This window comes from Macrobrachium rosenbergii, chromosome 4 (genome assembly GCF_040412425.1).
Source record: "Macrobrachium rosenbergii isolate ZJJX-2024 chromosome 4, ASM4041242v1, whole genome shotgun sequence".
Lineage (NCBI taxonomy): Eukaryota > Metazoa > Arthropoda > Malacostraca > Decapoda > Palaemonidae > Macrobrachium > Macrobrachium rosenbergii.
Window position 1 is genome coordinate 60,577,210 of NC_089744.1, and position 16,603 is coordinate 60,593,812.

The 16,603-nt window shown below is 36.0% G+C and overlaps 1 protein-coding gene across 2 annotated transcripts in view; it reads right to left on the bottom strand.

Moving 5' to 3' along the window:
- LOC136835045 (5-oxoprolinase) overlaps window positions 1-16,603 on the bottom strand; it is a 262,765-nt gene that overhangs the window by 210,764 nt on the left and 35,398 nt on the right. For both annotated transcript variants that reach the window (XM_067098167.1, XM_067098171.1), the window contains 3 exons: window positions 15,173-15,336; window positions 3,378-3,494; window positions 75-276 (listed from right to left, as the gene is read on the bottom strand). In XM_067098167.1, coding sequence (XP_066954268.1) covers window positions 75-276; window positions 3,378-3,494; window positions 15,173-15,336 — 483 coding nt within the window. The remainder of the gene's footprint in view (window positions 1-74; window positions 277-3,377; window positions 3,495-15,172; window positions 15,337-16,603) is intronic.

Sequence of the window (16,603 nt, forward strand, 5' to 3'; positions counted from 1 at the left end):
GATTTAGCATAATGAAGCAATATACAAGATTTAGCATTACACACCATGTCTTGAATACAGTTTGGTAGCTTTACCTTTTTCATAGTTTTTGGAACAGGGTTCTTGAGCTTCCTCCACTACATCAGCTAATGCCATTCCATATGCTGACAGTATACCAGCATATTTGTGAACCATAACTGTTTGCATGCCTAAAGCTCGTGCTACTGCACAAGCATGCTGACCACCTGCACCACCAAACACGGCGAGAACGTGGCGAGATGTATCATGCCCTTTAGCCTATAAATTCATTGAAGCAAAAAGTTACACATTTTTACAATGTCATTTACAGTAAATCTAAAATTATTTTCTCATACAAAATAATTCGAAGTATTCATTAATATCATCCTAAGAGAATGAAAATAATTGGAGTTCATAACAACACTCCAAATTTGAGACATGCAAATATTCCTTAATAGACAAACATGATGTTTTTGACAATAGTTGGTTTGGTTAATGAACTTTGAGTGAGTGCCAGGGCACTGTCCACTCACCTGCCATCAAACTAATTCCTTTATCCTATGGTGACAGGGAAAAATGCAGGGATAGTTACATATGGGATTACAATAAAAAGGTTTCAGGTTTGTTTATCTAATAAAAATGCAAATTACTGTATCTTGAATTGGCAATATTTTCAAAAAAGGATACAATCCTTCAACGTTCATATGGAGACCCATTTCACTGTAAACTAAATTGTTCAAACATTCTTGACAATTTAGCTCAGTTTGAGGTTAAACCAACTGATCTTTGTTGTTATTCTAAATTCTAAATAGAGCACCATTAAAATGTGCCCCAAAGCACTACAATTTCTGTTCAGGTACTCTGAGGTCTTCAACAACTACTCTTCTCACTTACAATTAATAATCACTTACTGCCTTGATCAGAAAGGTGAGTTCATGTGCTCCAACAAAAGTCAAAATACTTACAAATTCAAAGCTGTTTAGTTTATAATGCTCATTATACAGCTGAATGTCACTTAATAAACAAAAATACTGAAAAACATTATAGTTATGTTCAACATGTCAAGTTTCAAAGCACAGCCAAAACAATCTAATCTCTAGTATTATATTTCCCAACATGCCATCCTGAATATCTGCTTGAGAAGGTATCATTTTATGAAATTTGGTCCTAGTACTGTACACTAATAGCACTAGTTAGCACTGTTATTACTATAACTAATATTTGTCAGGTCTGAAAATGTTCAGACTGTAAGAAAGCAACAGGTCACATACATATCCACTCTCCAGCTGAACTAAAACGATATTTAACATATTCATATGAGTTCACTTTTGCAAAAAATATACAGTATTCCCCTATCCACACGGGACATATCCTTGTGCAGACTGTAGAAACGTTTATATAACGGAATCAAGAAGACCTGTTGATCAGCAACTGAGGGAATATAGGCATGCAATAAGAAGGGGAGATGTGAATAGCGCTTTATGCACATCATCAAGTAACCATAGTGCTGACTGGCAAAAGAGTAAATTATTATTATTCAAAATAAATACACAGAAAGGAAAATAGTTGAAGCTGACATCAACAGGGCAGTACCTAATTTTAACTTAAATAATGGTAAATGATGGAAACTGGTAGTTTGACAGTTTGTCATCCCATTTTGCAATCCAAGCAGCAAAACTTGACAAGATAGTCAATTCGTTGAATGATTAATAACTGTATTTTTAGACTGGCAGTTTAGTAATAGCCAAAGATGGTTTCTATCTTTTTTAAAATTTCTTCTTTCAACATACAGTATGTAGGAATATATAACAGAATTTATGCCAAAGGCCACACGCTGAAAGGGAAATTGAGAACAGAAAGGCTTGAAAGGTGTAACAGGAGAAAACCCTGCAGTTACACTATGAAACAAGTGTTAGGAGAGGGTGGATAGCAAGATGGAAGAAAGAATATGAATGGAGGTACAGAAAAAGGAATGAAAGGGGGATGCAGCTAGGGGTGGAAGCAACATTGCCAAGAACCTTAAGTGATGCCTACAGTGCACTGCTAAGGTGCGCTGAAGGCTCTACCCACCTTACGGGCTTCAACATATGTAACTTCCTTCTTTATTTGTATTATACTGTAATCACCTGAAGAGACCAGTTGGTCTTGAAACTTTGGTGACTTTTAACATCTTGAATATATTTTGCAAAACACAACAGGGTTTTAATATATTCTTATAGCACGACAAGTGTGAATATTATATTTATCATACTATAATTCTTACTCAGCATAACATGGATTGTTATGGGACTTGTGGCCGCAACTACAATCATTTCATGATAGCCATACCTCCTAACATTGTTCCTCTGGCCAATGCTGTAGTGATTATAGAAGAATACTTTGAGATCATGGTAACATAACGGGAATTTGAATAACTTCATCACCAGACTTTTGCTGGTCCACATCAAATAAACCTACCCAATGTTATCTTCTTGCAGACTAAGCCCATGAGCTGCTGTGGTGGCCTGTGGTCACGCTGTCATAAGAAATTCTAACATCTGCCCTCCATCCAGACCTAACTCCCTGCCAGCTAGCATTTAAAAATGAAATATGGAAACCCAGAACAAAGATCTCCTGAAAAATTCTAAAATCATAGGAATCTCTAGAAGCTGCAGACCAGTCAGCAGACAAAGTAAGTGATTCACCTGTGTTCCAGGAACCAGGGTCATTGCAGGTTATCTTTTACTTCTACAGTGGAACAAGATACCTAGGATTTTGTGCATTGCATAAAATAGGGTATGTTAAAGTAAAAGGTGAAATCAGCAACAAGAACTTTCAATTATACTCAGAATCATTAAATAAAGCATAAAAAGGCAGTGCAATAAAACTGAAAGCACATCAGACAGAGGGTAATTAATAACTCCTCTATCTTCCTACAGATCCCAATCACATATCATTGATTACACCTTTTACTAATCTGCTTTATTTGTCCTTCAAGAAGAAAAAGCATATGATGGCATATACATTCTAATACTAACTTATTTTTAGGGCAAACATTCATGTAACCAATGACACAAAAACGAACTATGATAACAGAGCATTATCCTGAAAAACACCAGACTTACTGATTTACACTTGCTAAAACTACCATCTACAACCAATCTGCAAAAGATTTGAAGTCCATAACCTCCATTTTTTAAACACTGTCCAAAGAGCATCATTGTTGATACACTTTACTACGATTATTCTTTAATGACATTTAGTCCTAATGTACAAAAACAGCCGAGTTATATATAATTTTTGGCAACAAATAACCCACCATTATTTAGGTTCAGATGCACAGGGAAATTAGTCCCTGATCATAAGGCTTAAAAGGATGCTTTTCTAACATCAAGGCATACCTGTGTCAATGCTCTAATTGGACGGCACATTGCTTCATTTGCAACCCTGATGAATCCCATTGCAACTTCTTCGACACTTAGGCTGGTTTTATCCTTATTTTTACCAAATGAGTTTACCTGAGAATTACAGAATTAACAAAATTACAATTCAGAATAAAATTATCTACAGTGTGCAAATGATAAAAAAATAAAAATTTTCCAGTGATGTATATTTTACAGTACAGTACTGATTAACTATCACATAAGAAGTACATGATGTTAGTTTTTCTGTGACCCCACAATCCTTGAAATGACTATGGTTATCATTAACATAAAGTTCCACTGGAGACATCTTTTAAACAATCTTGTAGTCCTTATTCTTAATGTCTTAATATTTTTAGTGTCCACAGCTTTGAGAGGTGAAACTTCCCCATAAGAGTCAGAAACTTTTTTTTTTCTCTTTTCTTTTCATACTGAGAACTATCTGCTGTCACAATATCTAAGGTCACTGGCACTCAGAAGACTTTGGAAGTGTAAAATTCAATGTACTGTGAAACCCACTCAAATAAAACATCCATATTAAGACTACTGGGTTAATACAAACCAAAAAGATAAGTTTCATGGTAATTTTTTTATATATACATAGTATATAATTAAGCAAGAGCTATGCCTTTAAAGTTACTTAACTCTTTGAGATTCAGACTTTGACTGACACCACCATATTTCCAACCTCTGATTTGCTTTCATCTGTAGATTACCATTATTATATTACTTTTATTACCATATTACAACTAATACTGACACTAACTCTTAAATTAATGGGTTCATATTGGAGAAAACATGTTTTGTATTCTAAAATTACCATTGGTTTCATGGCAAACCCAGCCTGAATAGTAATTCAGAAAAAGAGGGCAAGAAAGACCATAAAATTTACGCAAAGCTTTATACATGCAGGAAGTGAGGCCTTTAACCCAAAATATCGGAAGTCAGACGTCAATCCTCAGGAAGGCCAACTGTATGGACCATGACATCCAAAATAATGGGTTGTACTCAGTAAGCAGCTTGCAAGAGAATGAGAAACCTGAGGGACAGAGCCATGTATACCAGAAAGCCAAGCTACATGCAACAGCTAAAGAGATGACTGAGAATGAAAGCTGTGATGAGGTGGATGAAAAAGGTGTACATTCCCTATACATCAGTAACACATGATCTGCTGTGACAGTTGAACCAATGAAATGAATCAAAATGTTTATAATACATCCCTCATATAAAATCTACATCAGGTAGAATGGTTCCACAACAATCCTGCTCAAAGGATGGCAGCTGGCTCCAAATTATGCTTAAATGCAGAAGAGGAGGAAGAGCATGCATCTTGAGTGCCTTCAGCTTCAAATGAAACATCAATTTTTGGAACATCATAATTAGCCCTCATACTCACCTAATACAGTCCAAAAAAATCTGTATTCTTTGAGATTTGCTTCTTCCAATTACCTGTAAGAAGGAAGCATATAGAAGGGTGAAATTCTCAAGTTTGTTGGAGATATACCCAAACTACTATGACTTGATGAAGCAGGTCATCATGTGGTAGCCAAAGAGCAACCATCAAGTTTTTGTCCGTAAAAGTCCTCAATTGCACAATTTGAGGATACAACTAAGAGAAATTTGACAAATCAAGTAAAGGATAATTCCCAGAGAGGTTTATAGGGAAGGCTTGTCAGGCAGCCCTAAAATAAGGCCAAATCTGAGCAGGCATGTTTCATATACCTGAAAGGCCCCTGTGGGCTTGTTCCATATTAATAGGGTTCATCATCTGAATAATAATAAAAATAACAAAATCCAAAATGGATGTACACATGAGAAAGGGTTGTTCTGTACCAACTGACTGCAGGTAACATCTTTTCTTAGGCTAAAAAATATGATGTCAGCAATAAAGGGATTAAAAGCACTAAAGGCAGGAGCATTTTGTTCACCAAATCCTCCAGTGAAGAAATAGAGGCCCTGCATCTTGCTTTTGTGTGTGACTCCCTGGTTAGTGGTTACATCAATAACTAACTTTCTATTTTAGAGAACTGGATAATCCTTGGCTTTGTGGTAGGCTAAGTTTGGGTTTGTATGATGAAAGATGTTTGTATGAATTAACTGTTCTGTTTTTGTTGTGATTTTTTTTGTTTGATTGAATTTTTTGTTTTCCTATTAAGTTTATTGTGTGTGTATATGTTGTTTATGAATGTGTTGTTGGTGAATGATTGTTTAATTAATCATTATTTTTACTTTTTTTACTTGCAGTCTTACCGTTTGAAGAGCTTTGGTACGAAACATTAAAGAAAACATTTGCTGGAGTGAAAAAAAAGGAGGGGCTCCCCTTCACCTGAACCACTGGAGCCTACAGATTAAAAATTGGTGGACTCTTGCCTCCATTGGAAGCCTCAAGTACTGTATAGTATAGTTTGTAAATTAAAAGAAGAAATCACCTCAAAGAGGGAGACAGAAAAAGAGTAAGACAGAAGTTTGAGGTGAATGAAGAAAGTGAAAAGGTTACTGAAGAAGTTGATGTTGACAGTGAAAAACTATAGAATTAAAAATATAGCATTGTGTTTCCTGATTTATTGTCAGCAAGGCTTAAAAGGTTCCTTTGGGGGTCATGGTAGTATTAAGTTAGGCTAAGTTAGGTATAGGAGTAAGTAGGAAATAAGTTAGATTAAGTACTGAGAGACGATAATTGTTAACTGTGACAAATGTAAATAAAATTAGGATAAGGTTCTGTTTGAAAGTCTTTAGGCCACTGTAACATTAAGGAAATAAATTAGGTTAAGGAAAGTCAAAGTTTCATTTAATAACCTCCAAATCTGTTCCCATCACACTGCCTTGACCCAAGACTGTGTGAGAGTTGTGTGGATTTTTGGGATTGATTGAATTTGGAAGAAAGTTTGTGGAAGATTGTTTGGGAATTGCAAAGTCATTGTTAGAATGGGCAAGCTGTAGGAAGAGTACAGTTGTGAGGTGGGATGAAAGGATGGTGGTGGAAGTGTTGGAGAAATTGAAAGAGGAAATGGTGAAGGATGTGGAGTTGGCTTACCCTGACTATAGTGTACATGTCAGTAAACTAGAAGTGTATACAGATGCAAGTGGGGTGTCAATGGGTGGATGTTTGATGCAGAAGCAAGTGGTGAATGGAGTTGAAAGGGATAGAGTGATAGCATATGTAAGTTAGGCATTTAGTTTGACAGAGCAAAAATATTCGACTGTTGAGAGAGAGTTGGCTTCCCTGCGGTTTTGTGTGAAAGTGTTAGGACCGTTTCTGTATGGTGTGAGGTTTGTGGTACGTACTGACCATCAACCTCTAGTGTATCTGCAGAGAATGAAATGAGTGGATGCTAGGATTGCACGAACGGTGGAGGATTTGAGTAATTTTGATTTTGTAGTTGAGTACATCCCAGGTAAAAGAAATACTGTTGCAGACATGATGTCTAGACTACCCGGGGAAGGGAAAGAAGAGAAAATAAAAGACATAAGACCAGAGTATCTGAAGGATTGGTGGTAGCATGTTTATGAATGTGTTGTTGGTGTATGATTGTTTAATTAATCGTTATTTTTACTTATTTTACTTGCAGTCTTACCGTTTGAAGAGTTTTGGTATGAAACATTAAAGAAAACATTTGCTGGAGTGAGTGAAAAAAAAAGGAGGGGCTCCCCTTCACCTGAACCGTTGGAGCCTACAGATTAAAAATTGGTGGGCTCTTGCCTCCATTGGAAGCCTCAAGTACTGTATAGTATAGTTTGTAAATTAAAAGAAGAAATCACCTCAAAGAGGGAGACAGAAAAAGAGTAAGACAGAAGTTTGAGGTGAATGAAGAAAGTGAAAAGGGTACTGAAGAAGTTGATGTTGACAGTGAAAAACTATGAAAGTAAAAATATAACATTGTGTTTCCTGATTTATTGTCAGCAAGGCTTAAAAGGATATTAAGTGATAATGGGCCAGAGTTTGTTGGTAGACCGTCTGAGCAAATGTTGAAAGAATGGGGTATCTAGCATGTAATAACAACTCCATATATGCCGAGTGCAAATGGGTTGGCGGAACGAACCATAAGGACTCTGAGTGAGATGTTATGAATATTGACTCATAGAAAGAATGAATGGGATTTGTTGTTAGGAAGAGTGGTAGCGATGTATCATGGGTCAGTACATAAAAGCACTGGCATACCTCCGAGTGTGTATGTAATGAATTATGAGAGGTATGTGGGCGAGGTTGGATTTGAATGAAGACGAGTGGGATGTGTGGAGGCAGACATATGAAAGGTTTGAGAGTTTCAGAGTGGGTGATAGGGTGTTGAAGGAAGTTGCTGAGAAGGGAAGACTGACAGCGAGTAAGATGTGTGAGAAGTATGGAGGTCTGTATGTAGTGAAAACAGTTTGGTCTAATGGATTGAGTTATGTGCTAGAAGGCAGGAATGAAGAAGGAAATGTAAGGGTAATACGAGCGCATTATAATCAGCTGAGAAGATGGAGAGAACCACCTAAATATATAATAGAGCATCCCATTAGGAAGTTATTAAGGGGAGGAAAGGGAAGAAATAGAGGAAGATACAAACTGGGAAGATAAACAGCTAGTGTTGGTGGAACATAAGAGAAAGCCTAAAAAGAGGTGTAGAAAGAGTATGGGTACAGTTATCGAGTTGTTTGCGGAGAGTACCCGAGATGGGTTGTTTGATTTTGAGAGGTTTGAGAAGCCAGTAGGCATGAGAAGTGAAAATACCCTTGCGGTGTTGTTTGGTGGTAGTGAAAATGAGGGTGTAATTGATTTTGAAGGATTTGAATGGGATGTGGAAGGAGTGAATCTGGTGAGCACAAGGAATGTGGACGAGGGTACACAAGAGTTGGGTGAATTGGAAACAAAGCCAAGTTGTGAGGAAGACAGTATGTACAGTGTGTGTGTTTCCTTTGAGTGAAAGTGTTGAAAGAGTGAGTGTGGGAGTGAGTGTGAGTGAGAGAGAGTTAGCAGTGCTGGAGAGTGTAGGTGGAGGAGTTTTGGATAGCCTGATGCAGACTGTGGAAGAAATAAATGAGAGTATGGAAGAGATGATAGCAGCCATGTCAGGTGTGAGTGAGGTTGGAGCCAACATAAGTTTCCAGAGTTTGAATGAGCTTGGTGTAAGTAGTCCGAAACCAAGGCTAGGTGAGTCTAGTGTGGTTGGAGTGGAAGTGAGTGAAGAAGAGGTGGTGCACGAGAGGCCATGTACCCTTAGTCAAGGTCCAGTTCTGGAGTATGACTGGGTGGTAGGAAAGAAAAGGAAACAATATTTCCTTTATTTTAGTAAGGGGGAGTGTGGTAGGCTAAGTTTGGGTTTGTATGATGAAAGACGTTTGTATGAATTAATTGTTCCGTTTTTGTTGTTGTGATGTTTTTTTTTATTTTTGTTTGATTGAATTTTTTGTATATGTTGTTTATGAATTTTTTTTATATGTTGTTTATGAATGTGTTGTTGGTATATGATTGTTTAATTAATCGTTATTTTTTACTTTTTTCTACTTGCAGTCTTACCGTTTGAAGAGCTTTGGTATGAAACATTAAAGAAAACAATTGCTGGAGCGAGTGAAAAAAATAGGAGCTCCCCTTCACCTGAACAGTTGGAACCTAAAGATTAAAAATTGGTGGGCTCTTGCCTCCATTGGAAGCCTCAAATACTGTATAGTATAGTTTGTAAATTAAAAGAAGAAATCATCTCAAAGAGGGAGACAGAAAAAGAGTAAGACTGAGAAGTTGGAGGTGAATGAAGAAAGTGAAAAAGGTTACTGAAGAAGTTGATGTTGACTGTGAAAAACTATGGAAGTAAAAATATAACACTGTATTTCCTGATTTATTGTCAGCAAGGCTTAAAAGGTTCTTTTGGGGGTCGTGGTAGTATTAAGTTAGGCTAAGTTAGGTATAGGAGTACGTTGGAAATAAGTTAGATTAACCCTTAAACGCCGAGCCTCCATTTACAAAAATGTCTGCCGTATGCTGGCGGGGGTTGGGAGTTAGCGCTGAAGCAGAAAGAACATTTTTTTCAAAAAATCACAGCACGCTTAGTTTTTAAGATTAAGAGTTCATTTTTGGCTCCTTTTTTTCTCATTGCCTGAAGTTTAGTAAGCAACCATCAGAAATGCAAAAAAATATCATCATCATATATAAATATTGGAATATATGACAGCGCAAAAATAAAATTTCATATATAATTGTATACAAATCGCGCTGTGAGCAAAACGGTTAAAGCTAATAAGCTATTTTTTTTTTCACTGTATTGTACACTAAATTGCGATGATTCTGGTATATAACAAATTATAAAACGGTCAAAGCAACACAGAGAAAATATTATCACAAAATGATGCATGAATTCGTAACACGCGGACATAAAAAAAAGTTTTTTAAAAAATTCACCATAAATCGAAATACTGTGCTACAGACTTCCCGTTTGTTGCAAAATGAAGGTAAATTATTGAATTTACTAGAATTAAGAGTTTTAACTTACAATTGCATTTTTCGACCATTTCGGTCGAGTTAAAGTTGACCGAAGGTTGAAATTTCGGCACTTATCGTGATTTATATGAAAATATAAAACGGTGCAAAAATTACGACAAAGTGACTAAAGAATTTCTGAGATTTTCAGCAGAGTTAGCGCGCACAGACGTAAGGAAAACGTTTTTTTCAAAAATTCACCACAAATCGAAATATTGTGCTAGAGACTTCTCATCTGTTGCAAAATGAAGGTAAATGATTGAATATTACTAGAATGTAAGAGTTTTAGCTTACAATTGCATTTTTCGACCATTTCGGTCGAGTCAAAGTTGACCGAAGGTTGAAATTTTGGCGCTTATCGTGATTTATATGAAAATATGTCAAAATTGATAAAAGCTACAACCATGAGTTATTTTTTGTTGTATTCTACATGAAATTGCACACATTTTCATATATAAAACTTTATATAACGGCTAATAGAAAACTGTGCAAAAATTACGACAAAGTGACTGAAGAATTTCTGAGATTGTAAGAGCCTGACGCCATCTCTTCCAAACACGTGTGTGTTCGTCGTCCATCGGAGTGGCGAGACGTTTGGCGTCTTCACAAACAGAAACATACACACAGTTTGATACAGAAGATTTGTTGGAACATTATGAGTACATGATTAGAATGCTTGCATGGCAATGCAAGTAGTGGTGATTGTACATACATCAAGACAACAATGGTTAGGGAGAAACAGAGAAATATTGTATGGTTGAAATCGCGTTCCTTTAGAGAAAGAAAACAAGATGCTGTTGTTGTCTTGTCCACTCCGATGGACGATGAACACACATGTGTTTGGAAGAGACGGCGTCAGGCTCTTACAAGATTTTCAGCAGAGTTAGCGCGGACATAAGGAAAAAGCTTTTTTTCAAAAATTCACCATAAATCGAAATATTGTGCTAGAGACTTCCCGTTTGTTGCAAAATGAAGGTAAATGATTGAATATTACTAGAATATAAGAGTTTTAGCTAACAATTGCATTTTCAATCATTTCGGGCAAGTCAAAGTTGACCGAAGCTTGAAATTTTGGCACTTATCGTGATTTATATGAAAATATGTCAAAATTGATAAAAGCTACAACCATGAGTTATTTTTTGTTGCATTCTACATGAAATTGCGCACATTTTCATATATACAACTTTATGTAAAGGCTAATAAAAAATGGTGAAAAAATTACAACAAAGTGACTAAAGAATTTCTGAGATTTTCAGCAGAGTTAGCTGATGCTTATTTTTGGGATAAAAAAAAGAGATTTCGCATGCGCAGCTGGGTCACGCTTGTAAACAAAACAACAGCATGATCCGTGAACTCCCAGCATCCCTCAAGGCGCATAATTTCAAATTTTTTGCAAACAAGGCCTATAAGTATTTTTCCGTGAATATTTAAAAAAACTTTTTGTAGTCAACGTATTTTACGTCCACTTGGCACCCGACAGACAACTTTTGTCAACGTAAAATACATCCAGTCAGTGTTAAAGGGTTAAGTACTGAGAGACGATAATTGCTAAACTGTGGCAAGTACAAAATAAGTTAGATTAAGTATTGAGAGACGATAACTGCCAAAATGTGGCAAATGTAAATAAAACTAGGATAAAGTTCTGTTTGGAGATCTTCAGGCCACTGTAATATTAAGGAAATAAATTATGTTAAGGAAAGTCAAAGTTTCATTTAATAACCTCCAAATCTGTTCCCATCATACTGCCCCAGTTGTGTTCAATAAAAAGACCCTACAGCTTGAGCACTCAACATCCACACTGTAGTTTACTGAGGATTTTCTGTGGTCGCTTCTTCAGGGTTTTATACTGACAAAGCTTGCCCTCCACTACCAAAAAAAAAAAAAGTATAGGAGCCAACAGGACCTCCTAACCATCTGAGTCCTCCTCTCTCCCCCTTCCTCCATCTCCTACTGTCCTTTAATTTCTAATCTTCCAACTTGCTTATCCCTCCTTCCTCCTTGATCTTCTCATCCTCCTTACTCTTCATTCTTTCCACCTCTTGCTCCTGTCTTTGGCCCTAAAGAGTACCAGAATACTCTCCTCTGCCAAATTTTGAGCTATCATCTGAAGGATGAAATTCCTGAACTGCTATAGCTGCCCTGTAGAAGGTCCCTACATTGAACATCACTTCCAGACCAAATCCTTATGGATAATTTACTGCAACTCCAAAGGATCAACTAGCCATGGACTTACTAAAAGTCAGCACAGATTTCACCAAGCCATACTCTGCCTACACAACTAAGCTTTCTTAAGATCCTGCTGGGATTCTCCTGTGTTGTTTTATGAATAATCATTCATTTGCTTTGTTTACAGATACATCCAAAAGCAGAGGAGTCTGAAGACACATCAAAAGAAGACTTTTGAGGTATGACACTAAACAATCTCTTCTGAACAAAAAGAAACCACAGAGCTGCCAACCAATCATGACTTATATCACATGTAAGATGTAAACTCTATAGACCCTAGTAATACAAACAGAAGGGAAGGGTAAGCAAAAACCTAAACTACTACAAGCTCACCCAAGCAGACCCTTACAACTTTACTAAGGCAAGATGGGTCAGAGAGAAACCAAAAAGATAAGTACACAACACTTTTGTAAGCACAATCAACCCCACCCACTCACTACTAAAGCATAAATCAGAGGTATGGCAAAATCACAAAATTACAAAATTTAAAAAAATTCACAGAAAACCAAAGATAACCATTAATCATTATTGTTCTAGAGTAATTTAGCCACACCACTGAGTCAACATACTTAACTCTAAAGCAGCTGGCCCAGAGACTTAGTCTTTAATAACAGAATTTCAATTTTATCCAATAGTAACTTGGTTCTTAAAAAATCTGCTAATTGCATAAACTGCAAATGAAGAAGATTCTGATTCTGACACGATTCACTCAATATATTTATTTCCAAATTCAACTGAGAACTCCAAAATTAACTTTAAACCAAAGGAAATAAAAAGTACATTAAAAAGAACATTCATAATAATCCAGTAGGGAGAAGACAACACATCCCAGCTCCCAACTATACACTCACAAATTAAAAATTATGTAATTTTTGACTCAAGTTTTATAGAAAAGTGAAAAGAGTGAGAAGCACAAATATGTCTGGGGATGCACAAAAGAGGCCTCTCTATCTTGAGGAGTAAAATTTGGTTTGAATGGGTATATTCTGTCCACAGAATTAACCCTCTCACGCTTACGGGGGTTCCTACAGTGCTACCCAGTACGCTACTTATGCCATGGATGGAAAAGTGGGGCTTGCGTGGAAAAGTTTCTTTGTAAAAATCGATACGTCCAAACTATAACAGATATACACTTCTGGTTTGTTTTATGATGTTGGCAAATGACTGAATTTTTTCCTACAGCAGTCAGAAAATCTTTGTAAGACTTAGAAAAAATAAAAAAGACATGATGAACGTGAAATTTTTAAGGAAAATCGTAGATCTTTTTTTTCTAAATAATCATGAAAACTATAATAATTAGGTTTGGGGAGTTTATTTTATACATAAATTGTGTGAAAATATTTGAACTTTCACGTGGAAGCAATCATTTTGCTATAAATGTGTTTGCTAATTAGCTGTTACCAATTACGGAGTGCAATTTTCAGATTTTCCAGCCTACTTATGTTGACGTTTCATATCGTACCTCAGTAAGGAATAAAGATAGAAAAAAAATAAAGGTGGCATCAGAAAGTTGAATAAATTTCCTATAAAACACACAAAAGAAAGACATCTGTATTGTTAGAATAAAACTGAGCAATTGTCGTTAGATTACAGACAATTTTTTTTTTCATAGAAAATATACAGCAACAATTATTATATAGGTGTTGATATTTTTACATTTTGCTGTTCAGCATGATAAAGTACAAAGAATGGCTGTTCTAATCATATATAATACAATCACACTGAAGTTATTTACAGAAGCACAAACAGGCGTACAAAAAATTACCTATGCATGCATAAATTGCGGAAAAAAAATGAAAGCTGTGATGGAAAGCTGAATAAATTTCCTATATATATATTACCTAAAATAAATAGGTGTTCCCAGTAAATAATTGAGCAACTGAAGCTCAAAGACGTAAGTTTTGTTTTTTCACGTAAAGTCAATTGTTCGCTACAGATTTTTATATAGAAATGTTGATATTTTTACAATTTGCTGTTCAGCACGATAAATTACAAAGATTGGCCGTTCGAATGATGTATAATACATGCACATTGAAATTATTTACAGATGCACAAACATGCGTACAAAAAATTATTCACTCACTCGTAAACCCTAGGCTGAACTATGTGGCTCAACTGGGTTCTCCTCATATTTATGCTTACATTTTTCGTAGTTACTTAGTAATGAATAATGCTAAGAAAAAAGTGAAAATTGCAATGGAAAGCTGAATAAATTTCCTATAAATAGTCTACGCAAAAGCAATAAGTGTTCCCAGAAAAAATTGAGCAATTGAAGCTGAAAGACGGAAATGTTGAAAGAGAAATATATGTAAAAAAAAGTAAATTCTTACAAAAAAGAAACGTTGCTATTTTTACACTTGCGATACCTATTGGTTTCCTGTTTACACTGTCTTGTAGGTCCACGATCTGTCCACACAATGGCACAGTCATTGTGTTCTTCGGATGGCTTGTTTTTTTTTTTTTGGTGAATTTCTCCCGAAAATAACTTTCAGATGACACGGAAACCGCATCATCAGAGCAATTACAGCAAAAAATTTATTGACGCGGTTTCGCATCACCATTTCACCAGAGGGTTAAGGCAGCATACAGTCAGCTGGTTTGTGATGAAACAAATGCATAACATCTTAAACACTGGTGTCTTGTAAAAAATAAATTAATGAGTTTATGAAAGGATGCTGGCTTAAGCATAATAGGGGAAAGATTTATTTCCTTTGCACAACTTTTCCTCTCCAAGATTTTTCCATGTTACCAGCCCTGCCTATTTGTTCCACCCAATTTTATCAGGGATCATAAAAAGAATTCAAGAGAGATGCCATTATTTGACAAACTTTAGCTACATCCATTAATACTCTCCCTTCAGTGAATCATGAAGTCTATATTCATCACTTTGAAAATATAAAAATATAAACCATACCCAATCTTCAGCTCAACAAAACGTACATAAAAAAGTAGAAATGAGAAATAAAAATAAAGGCTTAAGATATCTTGAATTTACATTACTTGAAAAATTATATCAGACTGAAGCTCATGTAGTAAACACCATGAAAACACAGCCAATGGTTTTCACTTTGTAAACAAGAAAGTCAGATTTACTTACTTCCTCTGCAATCATTTTAAAGGCCTCCAATGTTTTCAATTTGTCAAGTGGCTCATTTTCCTTTGGACCAAATATTTTAGGAAAATACTGTGGTAACAAGCGGCCTAATACAAGATTTGCATCAGTCACAGCTAACTGGCCTCCTTTTCTGTAGCATACAGGTCCTGAAATATATATGATTATCAGTACAAAATCTAAGGTTATTGGTCAGCTCTAAAAATTGCAATTTTTGAGCAAGTTGGCTTAGCAGAGTTTTTCCTGTAATATGATACTTTATGGTGTTTGCTATTGCCAGATGTAAGATACAGCTGCAATGAAGCATTCTAATAAAAATGAGCATACTGATGAATGCACACAATTCACCACAGCTTGTGCTTTTCATTTTTAGCCTTGCTTTTACCATTATCTAACTTTCCATTCAACTTGCAGGAAGACAACAAGACCGCTAAGAGTATGTGTAGTGAAGACTCATTACACAGTCTTGAGTCCAGGCCTTCATGTATTCATGGTATCTGTGAAGGCTTCATCCTTTCAATTGTAACTGTTTTTGTAAAGTTTTGTGTCAAATATGTTCTTTCCTTAATACTTGTCCTCTCCTAGGCCCACGTTCGATTCTCTGGCCGGCCAGTGAAGAATTAGAGGAATTTATTTCTGGTGTTAGAAATTCATTTCTCGGTATAAGGTGGTTCGGATTCCACAATAAGCTGTAGGTCCTGTTGCTAGGTAACCAAATGGTTCTTAGCCATGTAAAATAAGTCTAATCCTTCGGGCCAGCCCTAGGAGAGCTGTTAATCAGTTCAGTGGTCTGGTTAAACTAAGGTATACTTAACTTTTTTCCTTTCTGATCTCTTGTTCTTAAACTCTGCCTGTATAATTCTATGTTGCTTTTATTTTTTTAACACTCATTGCACATATGTTAGTTTTTAAGAATGAAACAAGTTTTTCATACAAATCAATCAATTGCACTAAGCCCTTGCTATGTTCCCCAGACTCACAGCTTTTTGTTCGTGAAAGAAGAGGAGGGAACACTAATAGCATCATGTAGATCCTCAGTCATCCACATAACAACCCCTAAGCCAAAGGCAAAATAGGATAAATAAGGAAGCAGTTTCAAAGGCAAATCCCTATTCCTAGAACAAATAAAGCACTAAGGATAGACAGGTTAACACAATACTATTCAGATTGTTTATGCAGAGTCCAATTCTTACAAAGGAATTGGCAGAATGTATTGGTTGTATAATGAAAGGTAGGGGTGTGCAGAGCAGGATGCTTAAGTCTAAAGCAACCCTCACACCAAAGAAACTATATCCCACCACAAAAGGCCTTAGGCTACCAGAATTCAAAAATGTCATACAAAATATTCGTGGGGATAATGAAGACGATAGAAAATATTAAAAATATAGGGAAAATGCATTAGTTGCAATCAAGTTT